This window comes from Grus americana, chromosome 2, assembly GCF_028858705.1.
Source record: "Grus americana isolate bGruAme1 chromosome 2, bGruAme1.mat, whole genome shotgun sequence".
NCBI lineage: Eukaryota > Metazoa > Chordata > Aves > Gruiformes > Gruidae > Grus > Grus americana.
In genome coordinates, this window is record NC_072853.1 from 158,122,773 (window position 1) to 158,139,605 (window position 16,833).

General features: G+C 37.0%; 1 protein-coding gene across 2 annotated transcripts in view; it reads right to left on the reverse strand.

Moving 5' to 3' along the window:
- DYNC2I1 (dynein 2 intermediate chain 1) overlaps positions 1 to 14,263 on the reverse strand; it is a 37,801-nt gene extending 23,538 nt beyond the window's left edge. The window contains exons 1-8 of one of the 2 annotated variants that reach the window (XM_054817059.1): positions 10,535 to 10,607; positions 9,902 to 9,955; positions 7,912 to 8,338; positions 7,273 to 7,322; positions 6,324 to 6,647; positions 4,139 to 4,197; positions 2,390 to 2,447; positions 152 to 229 (exon numbers count right to left, since the gene is read on the reverse strand). In XM_054817059.1, the coding sequence (XP_054673034.1) occupies positions 152 to 229; positions 2,390 to 2,447; positions 4,139 to 4,197; positions 6,324 to 6,647; positions 7,273 to 7,322; positions 7,912 to 8,338; positions 9,902 to 9,955; positions 10,535 to 10,564 (1,080 nt within the window). In that variant the 5' untranslated portion in view covers positions 10,565 to 10,607. Of the gene's footprint in view, positions 1 to 151; positions 230 to 2,389; positions 2,448 to 4,138; positions 4,198 to 6,323; positions 6,648 to 7,272; positions 7,323 to 7,911; positions 8,339 to 9,901; positions 9,956 to 10,534; positions 10,608 to 14,143 lie in introns of those variants that run through there. The other variant, XM_054817060.1, reaches the window with a different exon arrangement.
- Between the last annotated feature and the right edge of the window lie 2,570 nt (positions 14,264 to 16,833).

Below are 16,833 nucleotides of genomic sequence, written 5' to 3' on the forward strand. Positions count from 1 at the left end.
CTGATTATCTCCCGTTAGGCAAGTTAAGGTCACTGTCACCAAAAAAGAATAAGGAAAAAACATATAACATCCTGTAATTTTTATTTCAATAAATAAATATTTTTGATACTTGAGAATTATTTCAAAAAGACAATTGTATGCTTTTACTTACTTCAAAATCATCTTCATAATTTGCTGAAAAGTTATCAAATCCCATGTCTGAATTATAGATGCGTGTATCTCTCATTTCCTAAATGAGAAAAATAAATGAAACTGTTAAATAACCTTACAAAAAATAGAATCCTTATCTGCCAAATCTTAGCATAAAGATAGATGAATATTTCTAGATTTTCAAGCAAACATACAACAAATTCAGTTTAGGAATATAAATAAAAGTGTATTAACAAGTGATAACTATTGACTTAAAACAGTAATACAGGAAAACAAAACAGAACTCAACCCTATCTTGGGAAGACCAACTGTTTTCCCACCAGTATTTTTACTGGGAAAGACATAAAAACTGCTGTGTTGCCTATAATTTCAATAGTATACAGTAGCTCTTATGATGGGTGTAGCAATAAAATAAGACTCTTCTACTTTTTCGAGGATTAGACAAAATTATCCCTATACCTGAGTTATACTAGGGGGACTCAATCCGTTAACAAAATAGTGCAGATGTTGTAAGCAGAAAAAGAGAGATACAGATACAACAGGTAAATAAGATATTTTTATACATAAATAATTTTGCTAACATTGAATCCTCTACTGTATTTACACGGAATAAGATTTATGGCATTCCTGAAATAACTTCAAAGAAATTGCCTTTCTCTAGCTTATTGAACTTGATTAAAATAATGCCATTCAATTACCCAACATGTACCCAAAAGAAACATAAAGCTTAAAATGACACACACCAATCTATACAATCTTTAGTCGGCCTTTTCCTTCAATAGCGTCTTCAATTATCCTTCAATAGCATCTTCATTATCCATGTGTAAGGGATTTCAACAGATTTCAAAATGGAAATAAGTGTGAGGTTTTATGAAAATTATCTAGCATAATAGCACACCTATTACCTGCTTCTACATTTACCACCAAAGGATAGCAGCTGGTTGTCAAACGCCAAGTTAGGCACACTTTTGATCCTTTCATGACTATTCATGAGCTAGAGCCATCTAGTTTCCACAGAATACAGTAAATTCAAGAGTATTAAGGACATTATATAAGAATAAACAGCTCCTATGGATACCTTACATTTCAAAGTCCTCAGACTCCTAAAACTAGGACTACAGAACTTCTATCTTTCTGGTTGCCACTTTTTGTCATTTCTCAGATCAATCACAGAATCGTCGAATGGTTTGGGTTGGAAGGGATCATCTAGTTCCAACCCTCTGCCATGGGCAGGGACACCCTCTACTAGACCAGGTTGCCCAAAGCCCATCCAGCCTGGCCTTGAACACTTCCAGGGATGGGGCATCCACAACTCCTCTGGGCAACCTGTGCCAGTGCCTCACCACCCTCACAGTAAAGAATTTCTTCCAACTATCTATTTGAGCTAAATGCTAGCACTAAAGCAAAAATAATGGAAATGTATCAGAAATTGGAAGAAAAGAACAACAGAGGTCTTAGAACATCCTTGAAAGAAAAGTATTTCTGGCATGAAAATAGACAGGTTTTAACAGATATTAGTATGGTTTTGAAGGATACATGGCTAAAAGATATACGGCTGCCCATAACATGAGAATATGGAAAAGGATGTCTTCATTAGGTACTCCTACTTTCTCCTAGATCAGGACCATAATCCTACAACATTCCAAAATGGAATGTGGATTTTGGGGCATGGTTACGAATGGCTGAAAATATGATAAAATATTTTAAAACCTTTTCTGGTAAAGTTAGGCTGGCTGCACAGACTGGTCCAGACTTGCTGAAACCTTGGTTCTGTCTGCACCTGTCCATTTAAACATATAAATGTTTCCTTTTCTTATGGCAACTGTTTTAAGAGACATATATGAATGACATTGCTAGCTGCATTTTACTGGGCTTACACTACATACTGTTTGCCTATGTCAGCTGTTTATAGAAAGAAACAATATAGGTATGTGTAGATGATTCGTAGATGATTTATATTACACAAATATGTATTTCCACTCACTGAGAATTATTTTTAAAGCATAGAAGATACTGAAATACAGTTAAATAGATGGGTGCCTTCAACGTTTACCAAATTTATGCAGAATAAATCAATTTTCTAATGCTGTATCCAGAAAGAGAGGTTAGGACATACCTGAAGACCAATATACATAAATCTTATCTTATCTTAGAATGGTATTATATTGAAATACATATTGTAATTGTTATTAATCCCAAGAAAAACACAACATTAATTTCCAAAACCAAATAGTTTTACCTCTTGTCTTGGGTTCTTTTCCTCTTTTTCTATGAGTTTTCCTTTATCTTTTACAGTCCTGCTGAAAAAGAGAACATCAATTTTATTGATTAACTCAGAAGAAAGCACTAGTTTTGTTTTGGTTTTGTTTTCTGGTTTTTTTTGTTTGTTGGTTTTAGAAAAATAGGTCTTTTTCCCTGAAAAGGAAAAAATAGTTGAAAATTTCCAATAAACTCAAATATTGCTACAAATACTTTTATAAATCTCTATTTATGATATGAAATGATAATGAAAGAGCCAAGTGGTTAATCAGCTAAGAACTGCAAAAACCTTGTCCAAATGTAATGCCTATAATTGCATCAAAACAGAAGAAAAAGGAGGAAAAAAACCCCTATTAAAAACACATCTATTAGTTGTATTAATATCTGTGGCAAACTGGAGGTCAAGAACAGGTTGGTGTCATGTGCTCTAAAGCTATAGATCATAGACTAACATTCAAATCTGGTCTTTCATTCAGGGGTTTTATTTATGAGGACAATACAATCAGGGTCAGAGAGCAGGAGAAAATCAACAACCATTTCTGCTCCTTAACAATTTATTTGATTATTTTTAAGTAGAGTATTGGACTTTAAGAAGAGAATGTTCTGACTTTTACTTAAGAGGATATTCACATATACTGCTGTTGGGACTGACAAACATAGGAAAAGGCAACAATAAAAATTAACTCATAACATATCAGAATGATTTAACATCGACAGTGCTTGAGGCTGAACCAGGGTTTTGGGACATCCCGATAAACCATATTGCCTTCCTTGTCATTCAGAAATGGCTAACTCCTTTTCCCAGCTATGCACAAGCAATGACTCCCTCACAACACCTCATCAGCAACAGCTTCAAAATATAACCTGTATATTCCTCACTGCTTGATACAGTCGAGTGCTGCTGCTAGGAAGCACCCCAACATATTTATTCTGAAATATTTAATTTTTTCTTTTGTACAGGAATACACTTCCACAACAACAAATTCACTGTGACTAAACTGATCTGTCCTATGCTTAAGAAACAGTAGTAATACTTGTCCAATAGTGGTAGTGACTTCACTATCTCTGTCAGTGTCCCCAGCAGCCAGCATGCCAGTTTTCTATTTCGCTAGGAAGCTAAACTAGGGTTTAAGAATGAGAGTTGTGACTGACAACATACCCAGAAAGTTATACTTCAGAAATTTGTATAGGAATTTCACATGGCTGAAACATTAAAGAATGCAGAAAGAACCAGAATACATAGAGAACTTCTGTAAGATTTTATATTTGCTAGTAATAAAACTTAGAAATATCATCCTGAAATTTTACTGATCCTACTGAGGATGACCTGGACCTATGTAGTCCTATGGCAGTCCTATGTAGTTCATTATGAACCTTACACGTGTCAACATGACTGCATAGTGAATTTCCAGATGGTACAATACAGCATTTCTGCCTCCCAAACTAAATGCCCAGATTAATATATACGTAGTTGGCATGGACTGCAAAATATCTCTTTGCTATCCTAGGGTAGAAAAATATAATTGGAATACAAATACATACATTTTTATATGAATCCTCTTAAAGGCAAAACGCAGATTATTTTTTTAATTGCTATAGTATTGTGTATGAAAAAAATTATATTCACCCTAGATATTTGAGATCAAGAATTCATGCTTATTATTTTGGTGGTGACTGAATCTTAGTAGATACCATACAGTATATACTTATTTTAAATCTCTGAATTTACCTGACATGCTGATGGCTCATTTCTTCTTGAATCATCTCCTCTTTTTTGTACTCACTGTTCTGTAAAAGAAGCCACAATATTAATGTGTCAGAAATGCTGGGAGGAAATATGTAAATGAACCTGTATGAGTAGAACAGATATTAAAGAGTAAGAAAAGTTTCTAATGAACTATTTCAATGACACACACTATTTTTTTATCAGTCATTGCTTGTAAGAAGTTCTGTGTATGAACTAACATCAGAATAATCTCTGCCTTACAGATGTGGTAGGCAAAGTAAATAAACACCCATAAAAGATATGAACTTCTCCTGAAAATATTAAATACTTGGGAACAAAGTTTGGCTACATCCCTTTCTGCAATGCATTTCAGAAAGGAAACAAGAAGGGATCTTGAATTTTCTCCTTTGCTTAACAAAATCTTTTAATGTTTTACCAGAGTAAATTCCAGCTTTTTTATAGGATACCTTCAAATTAGTATATTAGTAAGAATGGTTAAGAAATGCTCTGGGACCAGTGTATACTGCTTAAATTGTGAGCCGAAACCACTTTCCTAAATAACCCCTAGGCGTGGCTGAAAAACTGATAGGCACTAAGGGCTGCAGCCAGCCTGTTTCACAGAATGAGATTTTAACAGCATGGACTGCAACAATTCACACCAGTTGGACCCAGGGACAGAGAACAGTCTCAGGCACTTTTAATCCCCAGTATAGGGACTTGACTCTTAAATTCCGTATTATGAAGGTTTGTCTATGTTTGAAAATGTATTCAATAGGTGGTTTAAGATAAAGGCACTTTTCTCTATCCATGAAAAAGAAACATAACTCTTGAGACAGAAGCATCAGCACGAGTGTATATATTCTGTAACAACTACTTGAGTAAATTTCCAAGGCAGTCAAACCTTGAGCAAGCTCCTGATAGACTTCTGAATTCTGCTGCAGAAATTCAGTTACAGAAATCACTTGTGGTGGGCCCCTACACTACACTGAAGATGCCTAGTATTTTCATTAGAAAATATATTTCTGAACTTTTCTTTGAGAAGCTTGTACATCTTCACTCTTTAGGCAGCAGAAGAAACTACCCAATACAGTCTGAATGGTTCTATGTTCCATAAAACTTATCTAATTTTAAGCGTTACAAATTACTATATATTTCTTCTCTCATTCTTGTAGAATGAATACTTGTAAAATGTCAAAGTTTTGATTAAGTCTCTAGATATAACATCATGCTCTGTATTACAAACATGAAAGATACTCTATGGCTTCAGAAGTAGAGGCAAAACCCATATATGTGGTGCCTACTTGTGAGGTAGACATCCATGCTCCATTTATAGGCAACATCGAAAACAGCTTCTATTAAAATTGTTTTTTTTTCTATAAAGGCAGTCAATACATTTTAATGGACCTCTAGCCTAATCTCATCTCCACTTCAAAGCGTTAGTAAAAATTTCAAGTCATAGCAGTAAAGAATTGTAAGAATAAAAGACATTTCTAACAAGTTTTCTAGCAGGTCCAGAGGAAGGCCATGAAGATGATCAAAGGGCTGGAGCACCTCTCCTATGAGGACAGGCTGAGAGAGTTGGGGTTGTTCAGCCTCGAGAAGAAAAGGCTCTGGGGAAACCTTAGAGCAGCCTGCCAGTACCTAAAGGGGCCTACAGGAAAGCTGGAGAGGGACTGTTTACAAGGGCCTGTAGTGATAGGGCAAGGGGTTATGGGATTAAACTAAAAAAAAAAAAAAGGGTACATTTAGATTACATGTTAAGAAATTCTTCTCTATGACGGTGGTGAGGCACTGGAACAGGTTGCCCAGAGAAGCTGTGGAGGCCCCCTCCCTGGAAGTGTTCAAGGCCAGGTTGGATGGGGCTTTGGGAAACCTGGTCTAGTGGAGGGTGTCCCTGCCCATGGCAGGGGGGTTGGAACTAGATGATCTTCAAGGTCCCTCCCAACCCAAACCATTCTATGATTCTATGATATAGACAAGTTTCTAGTTTAAATTTCATAGAATGAATCAGCTCTGGGTTAGGATACTTAAATGCAGATGTAGTATTTTAAACTATCACTTCAGCCTCAAATTTCAAAAAATGTTGACTTACAATCCTAGAATTTTTATTAGTCACCTTATCAATGATGATATATCAACAGTTAAAGTAAGTTATAAGGTAATGTTTTAAAATCTTAACAAAACTAACCCTTAGATCATGCTTCTTTCTTTCATTTTCTCTACTTTTTACTCTCTCATTAACTTCTGGTTGCCTTTCTTTGTCTCCATGCGAAGATACCTCTTTAGATCTCTTTGATTTATGTTTTTCTTCCTCTTCCTTTTCATAACGTTTATGACTTCTCTCTTTTGAAAGCCTATCTTTTCCTGGCCTAACAGAATGTTCTTTTTTTTCTCTGTGTCTTCTTTCTCCCTCTTTATCCAACTCTTGTTCTTTCTGAAATTTATGTACATGGTCACCTTCTTCAACTTTGTAGGCTAAAACTTTATCAATGCTCTTTTTGGTATCGTTATCCTAGAAAGAGAAAAATAACATTAAAGAGTTAGAAAGTTCTCCAAGACTGTCTCATCTTCACAAATTTATCCATTTTTGACCATTAGAATGATGGAGTTGTAAGTCTCTAATCTCCTTCTGTCATGTGGATCTTCCAGCCAGATTTTTTAAATCTCCTACAATGGCAAGTTTCAAATTATCGTATCACCTGAGATTCTGACATTTCTTCTGGGACATTGCGTACTTTGCTATAGAAAATTCTTTGGATTATGTTTTCTTCACACGAAAATTTAATTCTTTGTTTACTAGGTGGTCTAATATAAAATAGGATCTATATGTACCAATATCTTTGTAATTAACGTGTAAATAGCAGATGGAAAATTCTGATGTAGCTGTACAAAAATAAAGCTCTGTTTGCTATGCAAATTTTATTTTACTTTCACATTAAAAGAAGAATGAAATATGCCCTTAAAATAGAATGGCTCAGATATATTTTGTTGGTGTGTGTTTTGTACACTTGTGAGGACCTTACTATCTATGCATCTCTTGAATTTCTTGGGAACTGGAATCTGATCCAGTTTCTTCATTATTCTACAATTTTATCTTATTCCATTATGAGACATTTCGTTCCTTTCCCTTCCTTTACCTTCTTTTCTGTACGTCTTCTTTCTCGCTCTTCACTTCTTTTCTCCTCCTCTAGAAAATAAAAATATATGTATAAATCAATGAACAGATTTTATTATAGTCAAACTCTGTACATAATTAACTCTAGCATATAGAAAACAGTAATTCAGTGAAATGGGTTATAGAAAACATAAGAACTTTCCAAAAATAACTTAATATGCTGTTGAAATTCTCTCTCCAAAGCTGGTTACTCCTTTTCCTTTCCTAGTGAATCAAATCCTCTGTTCATAACTGTCTCGTGTAATGGTAAGAGTAATGATGACACATGCTACTAACTTCAGCAATCACCCTGCAACTTGGGGATTCAAATGATTCAAATGGATCACTCAGTAGAGAGTGTCTAGGCAGGAAGGGACTTACTCTCTTCAAGCCAACTGACCGACAAAACCAGTGACATTCAGCCTCTCCTCAGAGGAAGGGAAGCAAGCATCAAAATTTTTAGAAGTGCCAAAATAATAGGTTACCACAAGATTCCGAGAAGATACACATTTCAGTAGCTACTCAGACCTACCTGTCTTCATCCTCTGGGGGTATGGTTTCAGAGTATTTCTATCTAAATATCAAATATTTCAAAGTACAATGGCAACTCAAAGCAACTTACCCAAATGATGCCTGCTTTCTCTTCTTCTGTGATGTTCTTTATCTCGTCCTTCAAATGATTTCAGATTATATTGTGTATCTATTTGCTTTATCTCATGCCTTTTATGCTTTTTGTCTCGTTCCCTGTTGCTCTCCCTGTCTTTTGGTACGCTGTATCCTTCCTTCTCCAAACTTGACTCTTGAAGATTATCTTTGTATCTCTCTCTGTCTCCTTCTTTCTGGTGCTCTTTTCCCCTTTCTCTCTCTCTCATTTTATCCCTATCTCTTTCACCAGATTTAAATCTCTCTCTCTCTTTCGTTCTTTCCTTGCTCTTCCCTCTGTCTTTGCGTTCATGTTTATAAGTGCCTGCCTCATAAACAGACCTCTCTTTCTGCAGTTTCTTTTCTCTGTGCTTTTGGTCTTCATTTTGACTATCTGGTTGTGATGCCTGAAATAAAATTAAAAAAAAATGTATTATTATAATTCAGCAATCTATTTTGATATTGTATATTAATATGGGGAAAAAAATAGTGGATTGCTAACTATGAATTTAATTTCCCAAACTGTATCAAAATGCTGATATATTTCTAGGCTTACTTTGTAAAAGTAACATTATGTCTGTACTTATTGTAAAAAGACCTAATAAATGAAATAAATAATAAGCTGCATTTTCAATGTACTTGCAAAGAATTTGGTAAAAAAAAAAAATAAAAAAGTTACTGTGGAACTGTGCATTCTGTTTAGAGCTAGGTTGAAAAATTAACTAAGAATCTTAAAGCTGTTAGCTCACGTAGACAGAAGCTGTCATCTTGTAAAATATGTTACTGATATAAATGACAGATAACTGGGCATCCCACAACTGCCTTTAGAATAGATTAGCTTTTACTCGAACAGAAAACAGCATACAAAAACTGCAAAAGAAAGTTTTTGGCCTAGATCCCTTGAGCATGCAACTATTCTTATATTTTTCTAAAGTCATAAGACATTATATTTTAACCTTCCTGAAGCAAATAGCACACCTCCCACTGATTTCACTACATCCATGATTTCAGCTATTTACTCAATGCAGAACAAACAGAACTTGCTTTGATTATAGTCAATGAGTAAAGTGAATTAAACTTTATCCATCTGTTTCACAGAAATGAAAGTCCAACCACACCACTTCTGTTGGAACTAAAGCATTTCAACTCAAACTTGTTTGCTTTAGCCCACATGGAAATAGTGGAAATGTTATTGAATGGCTTAAAAATGCAAAGTACTTATACTGTAGCACTCGCACTGAAATAATGGGGAGCTTTGATAGAGAACTAGGTAATAGATTAACAAGTAGGATGCTTTAAGTTATCAGAGGACTAATGAAGATCTGCACAAGACATAGAAAAGAAGATACATATTGGAAAACATTTTAAAAAAATACAGCACAAAACTAATATGACTATCAGTGGTGTAACTGACTGGAGCCTGAATGCCTATTTGACCAGAGGATAAAGTAATTAACCTGTTTAAAAGTGCATAAGAAACACAATAGATGATGATAACAAATACAAAACATAATACACATGTAGGAAAGTGAGTAAGTATATATAAAGCAGAGCTGTAACTTGGATTTGGGTGGCCAGCAAGTGAGACCCCATTGTGTACTACGTGATTACCATAACAATGGTATTTTTCCCATTTACCTAATTAAGAAATCTGTAATCTTATATGACTTGTGTAGCTAGAAACAGTTGAGTGGACCAGCCTCTGGACACACTTGGACTAGACCAATTCCAGAACAGCCAGCTGTGGCAAGGAAGTTAGCAGCTACACATTAAAGATCTGTACAGTCTGTATTCAATGATGAAGATTTAAAGTGTCTGGTGTACCACAAAGCCTTAAAGAGTGATTATAGAATCTCACAAGGCAGAGTGGCTAGTAAAACAGGCAGTCAATCCTCTATGTTTAGACCATCAATAAATTCCACTTCTGTAAGGTAACTTAACATCAAAACTAATAGAAATAAAATAGTCACCCTAAGATGTTTCCTAAGTTCTTCAGATTTCCAAGTATCTTCTTTGGTTCTTCTCTAGAACAGAAAAGACAGCAAAAGACTAAGTAATCAATTTGCAGGGAAAAGTAAAAATTTAACAATTAATAGTTTTTCAAAGGAAAGGATCATGGTACATATGGCAAGTACCACTGACTTTTGTAATGTAAACATTAATTTGATTTAGCCCTAATGTGTATACTCACAGCATGCCTGACCTGACTGGACCTGCAAGAGGCCTGAAGCTTAGACTTCTGCTGGGTTATCCAGCTCTGTACGCACACAGTAACCAATTTTGAGGTTGATAACAGCGCATCCCTTCAAGATAGACTTAATATTGGTCTTCCAATGATGGACCAAATGGGTACACAGAGTCAGATCACTTTTGGAAAGTAATCAATGTATCATATCAATGTCATTAGGTTCAACCTCCTGCTCTATTATATCAGCTTCAAAGTCCTGGGCAGGCACTTATGTAGGTGAGGTTTTAATATCTCTGGAGTTTTTCTGGGCAACCTGGTTCTTGGGTTTGACCACTCTCAATTAAAAATGTTTTCCTTATAGTGAGTCATAATTTCCCTTGCTGACAGTTAGGGCCACTACCTTCTGTTCCCTTACCGTACGTCTTGGAGAAGAATTTGGCTCCATCTTTTCCACAGATCCTTTTCAGACACTTGAAGACAGCAGTTAGATCCCCTCTTAGTTTTCTTTTCTCTAGTCCAAACAGCCCCTTAGCCTCCTTCCCACGTACATCAGGGCTCTAGCCCCATAGCCATCTCAGTGCCTCACTCTAGAATCTCTTTAGTACCGAGGGCCTTAAAACCAGACATAGTACTGCAGACAGGGACTCACAAGTGTTGAGTAGGGGAGAAGTCTTCCTTACACCTACTAGCTGTGGTCTTCATGATGCACATAACCAGTATGCAGTTAACCATAAGCACCCGAAGAGCACCCTGATGACTTACGTTCAAGTTTCTGTCCATCAGGACCCCCAGATCCTTTTTCTGCAGAACCACTCACAGAGCCCATTCACACAGCAAACAGTAAATACAGTATTTTCCCCTCACTTGAGCCACCCAAACTCAGCTGGAAGAACTTTTCAGGGGATAAATAACATGGGCAAGCAGTGAATCTAAAGATACCGTGACAAATGTAATCCTTTTCTTTTTTTCATCACCAGGGATCTGACATAGCCACAACACATTTTTGTTAGACTTTTAAAAACTAGAAGTTAAAAATAGATTACTGTGCATTTCAATTGAGCCAAGGAAGCTTCTGGTTTAGTAATTGTATGCATCTCAAAAAATGCTGGCAGTATTCTTCAATCAACTGTCACTTAGTATTTAAAAATGTTTCAGCCTGTGTAAGTTGATTGCCATATGAAATATTTGCATGTAGCACTGAAGAAAAAAGATAATGAAAATAATCAGAGTATACATGGACATTGTTTCACTAGACTTCTCCCTAGTTAAATAGGTTATATTTCTTCTATCCTCATTTGCAAAGTTACTGCCCTTAACTGCTTGTCTGCTGCTAAATAAACTAAAAAAAAAACCAAACTAAAAAAACCAAAACATATTGTTTGAGACCACTACAGCAAATGAGGAATTTTAATCCACTGAATATTTTTAACTAGTTCATTGAAAGATGATGACTATATTCAAAGTGACCTCACTAGGCTACACTTATTCTCAAATTTAGACTTGGTAAAAGTTACTAAAGATTACGCTCATAAATATTTGAATGATTAGCTGTACTGGTGGGAAAAAACCACAAACATGATGCCCATTTTTTGCTAATTTATTATATGGAAGCAGCATTTTAATAGTATATTTTAATTTTTAATTATTCTACATGAAAAAAAATCTTGTCTTTTCAAACTTAGATTTTTTAGAAGAATGCAGTAGACTGGTAAACTTCATCTAAAGTCGATCAGAAGTACCAAGAAGGCAGCCTTTGTAACAAAAGTGCCCTTTAAGTTTTATTTTCTTCTAATCCTTAAAAAAGGCAAAAATGTACAAATATTTACTACTGCAGAAAGTCAGATGAGAAAGTAAAACAAAAGCTGATTTTCGTGAGTGAAGTTTTAACAAAGCCTAAGAAACTCAACAGAACTTGTGTGAGGGTAAGCTGGAAGGAAGAATATGGATAAGAAGAGAGTGCTGTATTATAGTCTCAAACAGTAACCTATTTAAAATCCCTAATATATATACATGATTATGTTCTAGGTTTAGACAATATTTAGGTACATATCAGCAAACAAAGAAAGAATGCTAATGATGTTAATAGCGTAAAACTAGTACAACCAATAGACAATATCAGATAAGGTAGTTTGAGATTTCTTTCAAAGCTGAGGCAAAAAGCATGCAGCAAACATTTAGAGACGATTCTCTAGTGCCCAGAAAGGTCCATTTGCCACTTTTCTGCGGTCTGCAGTTTTCATCACCACTATAATGTGTTACTTTTATATATGATGATTTTCCACTTACTTCTCTGCTTTTGCAGGAGACTAGCACAGAAATAAATAGAAAAAGATCTTCTATAAAGCTTAAATAAACTTAATACCTTTGAGATCACTGTCCCTCTGTAAGTAATCATTGTACACACAAAAAGAAATGTTTAAAACATTTAAAAGGTTTTATTTATCCAACTTTAAAAGGATTTATTGAAGTTTCTCACCCGTCTGCTAATTTAGAAGTCCTTACACACTCACTTAAATCCAGATTAAGATTATTTAAACCATGCTGGGGTTTAACTTAATTCATCCACCTGTGAGCAACATAAAAGGCCACAGATTTACTGAACTCAAATACTGCTATGAAAGTTTTTAACATTTAAGAATCTGTCCTTTAAACAATAAGTATGTTGCACTATGAAGTTAGTGGAACAGGAGGCCTTGCTACTTTAGACAAACTTTTCAAGAGAGGCCACTCACAACCAAGAAAGACTGGAGGTTTTCGGAACTTAATGTAAGTTTTTAACTAAGTTAAGGACTCAGTTAACTGATTACAAAGTAAAAGAAACACAGTAAAATGCCTGTAGTTTTTAAACCAGAGAAAAGCACTTTATTTTTTACATATAAATAATTATTTTCTTTCCAATATGAGCTGTCTATTTGAGAGCCCTCAAATACATAAACAGCATGAGTGATAGACTTGATTTGATAGCCTCCTTTTGCTGTTTCTATTCTTTCTCATCCAGTGTGGCTGTAGTACAACTGCCTCTGGGTCTTTCGCAGTGTTATACCAACACACCCGAAAAAATTTAGATCAAAGTTTAACTTTCCATCACAATTCACTGACCCACCTCTTTACAGTAAAAAGGTTATTGATGTAGCACAGTTACTGAAATGATATCCGAATGAAGGTTTTCAGTGGTCCTAACACACAATTTCACATGCCCTGCCCAGTCACTCTACTTCCTACTACACTCTACTCACTTCCTACTCCATTTTCTATTCAGCATGACCACAAAGTAATTAGCTGCAAAATCCAGATTCACACACACAACAGTAATAAAAGTGATTTCATAATTCTGCTCTTTCAAGTGACTATGTAACACAATAATTGATGTTAGCATGTCCGCATGGTTTCATTTCCTTTATTTTGGAGCTCTACAAACTTTCCATAATTTAACACCATCATGTAAAAGTTATGTGGGTTCCTAAAGGACTAAACCCCAACAACTAGCAGTTACAGAAGTATCAGTTGTTAAATATACTTTATCCACAATCTGAAGCATTAACAGCTTTGGATATTTTCATAAACCACCTATCCTCTCCTGCAGAAGGATCTGTGGCTGCTACTCCCCTAGCAGAAGGATGAGGCCGTAAGGACATCCTTACTACCGCTACTTGGGTGAGAGTTTCATCAGCCTGCTGACAAACCAAGGAGACTTGCGGTGCCCAGGGAGCGCCGTGGGGGTTCGCAGGGGCAGCAGAAAAAACACTAGGGCTGGCTCCTGCTTTTGCCCCCTCAGATTCCCTGGCTTAGTCAACGCCAGGGGACACGAGTGGAAGCAGCGAGACGCGGCCGCGTGAGGGGATCGTATGAGGTATAAAGGGCCGGGGGAGGCCGAGCAGACCCCGGCGCCTCCTCAGGGCCCTCCGGGAGGGGAGGGAAAGCGGACGTGCCCTTCGCGCGGTGTCCGCGGGGAGTCGGGCCTGGGCGGTACCGACAGGCTCTCCCGACTCCCCGGAGCCCCGACCGCTTCCCAGCGGCCCCTCACCTTGTCACCCTCCATGCCCGGGGCGGGCGGGGCGCCGCGACCCGCCTCTACCAGCCGCTCCGAGCGGGCAGGAAACCGCGGCGGCTGCGTCCGGGCCTGCCTAGCAACAGCCGGCCAGGGGGAAGCAGCCGATCGCCCGAGCGATGGATGAGCGCTGGGGCCCGCCGCGAGAGTGGGCGGGTGCTGCTTGCCGCACAGGATTGTGGGAAAGGGAGAGGCCGCCCGGCTGTGAGGTGAGGCCGGGTTGCCTTTCGTGGCGTGGGGGGATGGCGTCTGGCTATCTGCACCCCTTTCTCAGGCAGTCTGCGGCGCCTCCGGGACTGTAGGAAGGTTTTCTTCCTCGACCCGGTGCCCAGCTGGGTTTCCTCAGGTGGTGGAGGCGGCCTGGGGAGGGTTCGGACTCGCTGAGCACCCGCCTGTGAGGCGGGGACGGGGCGCTCACCCAGGCAGCCCTTCAAGCACCGTTGTTCTCCTGTTCACTGCTGACCTCTTATAGGCTAAGTGTACCATGAAACCATTCCTAATAGTAGCTGGTTTACTGTTAGTAATTCATGCAGGGTTACTTAGGAAAAAAATGTGAACAATAACTTAACCTGCCTTTTACCCAGATGTTAGGTAGAGGTAGGTATGAAGAATACCTGTAGAAATAAAAATGTTAATAATATTCCCACAGTATCAAATACCGGAGCTGTTTTCTGCAAGAAAGAGCAAGTGGCAGCTTACCAAACACGTGAAACAAACGTGACATAAACGATGATTGCCTGCAGGAAAGGCGTGTGCTATTTTCACAGCAAATGTTTACAGCCTATTAACACTTAAAAGAACGGGTGAAACATCCTCTTGGCACTTCTAACATTGCTATTTTTTTCCTTCTACAGTAAAAAGGTTAATATGTAACTGTTACTCGTAAAATTATTAATATTCATAGAAAACTGAGTACTGAGGAGAAAAAAAGGCAAAGGAAAAGGCATTCTTGCATTTGAGAAGCATTCTTGCCATAGTTTAACAGGAGTTTGTCATGCTGACCTCAGAGAGATAAAATTTAACCCCTTATACTTGGCCTTAAATAGGCAGTTGACAAATACATACAAAGCCTTGATACAGTTGCCTCCTATTCGTGTTTTCAGAATAGATTAAAAATGCTGTAGAAGCTGCTTCACTGTCGGGACTATGAAATATTTTCCTTTATGTAGCAGAAAAGCAAAGGCAAATGAAGCAAGCAATTAGGAGGGGAAAAATAAACAAACAACAAAGCCCTTATTAAAAAAAAGCAACAAACCACCATTAACTGTAAGTATGACCTTTAAGGGCTAAACTACATCCACTAAATATAAGCATCTATGGATATTGTAAACATTCTTATGAATTATTTAGATGTCTTTGGCAGAGCAATAATAACCTATAAGCATTCTATATCTTGTCCCTGCAGAGATAAAAATGCACTCACAAGCCATCTTGGATTAACTCAAAGAGCTTTTTAGCCAAAGTGGCAACAGTGTTATGAAGACATGGAACCAGGCATCTGCTTAGTAACGGATACTGTACAGAAATACTGTCCTACATATACATGCTGAAGGAGAAAAACTACCTTGAAGTACTCTAACTGAATTTTGGTTTTAACCACAATATAGCAAATACATATAACTAAAAGTGGCAAATGTGACAGTCATGGCAATGACTGGACAGAAGAAAAAGCTTTTTTTCAAGTTCTGGTCCTACTATCTACTCTTTAGAATATGCATAGGTATTTGTTACAAAAAAACCCAAACCAAACCAAAACAGTTTTGGCTGCCAATAGCTTTTTCTTACCCCTATTAGAGTATACTAGTCAGGCAGCTTTATAGCAAAATTACAGGTGTGGGAAGGCACCACTAGAGGGTTTGGAAAGAACTTTTCAAATCTTAAAGCCAGGGATCAAACTGAAGTTTAACTGCTGCATGAGAACACAAGCTAGAATAACACCTTTGGAATAGCAGAACTAAAATTTGTGCATGTTTAAGTGTTTCCACCATGTATTGAAATAAACTACAGTTTCTCACCAATGTAGTAGAAAAAATGAATACTTCAGTAGTTTTACTGGTTTTATAAAAACGGGTATTAGAATCACGTGAAGACAGGCAATGAAATGGCACATATCTGTTGTATTACTAGACAGCATAAAAGGATGCTGTAGCTTTTCTTGGAAAGAAAAGTGTTGTACACAAGGCTTTTGGTAGCCCTGGGAATTTTAATACAATTTTAGCTTCTACATACTTTTCTCTTGTCTGGCTTGGTACACATATCTTCTTCACTGGCACTGTTACCTGAAAAACAGGAATATAAAATAATTCACCTTTTTACATTATGTAGTGATGAGCTATTTTTTGTCTTTGGATGTTCCTCTAATCCTGTGAAGCAATTTTACTTTTTTCTCCACCTCTGTATGGAATGACACACCACAGCATTACACCAAAAAAATATTTGAAATATCACCCCTCATAGGGACAACATGGCACCCCTACACCATGATTAAAAATGATAATTCTTTTACTATTTAAAAAATACTTTTTTTTTTTTTGTATGAAGGAAGAGACTTGCTAGGATCTATGCTTCGTAGCTGTATTTTTTTCCATTTTTTAAACCATTTTCTGCTGAGGCCTTGTGAAGATCAGAAGAAACTCAAATATTATTATCAGCATAGGTTCATAAAT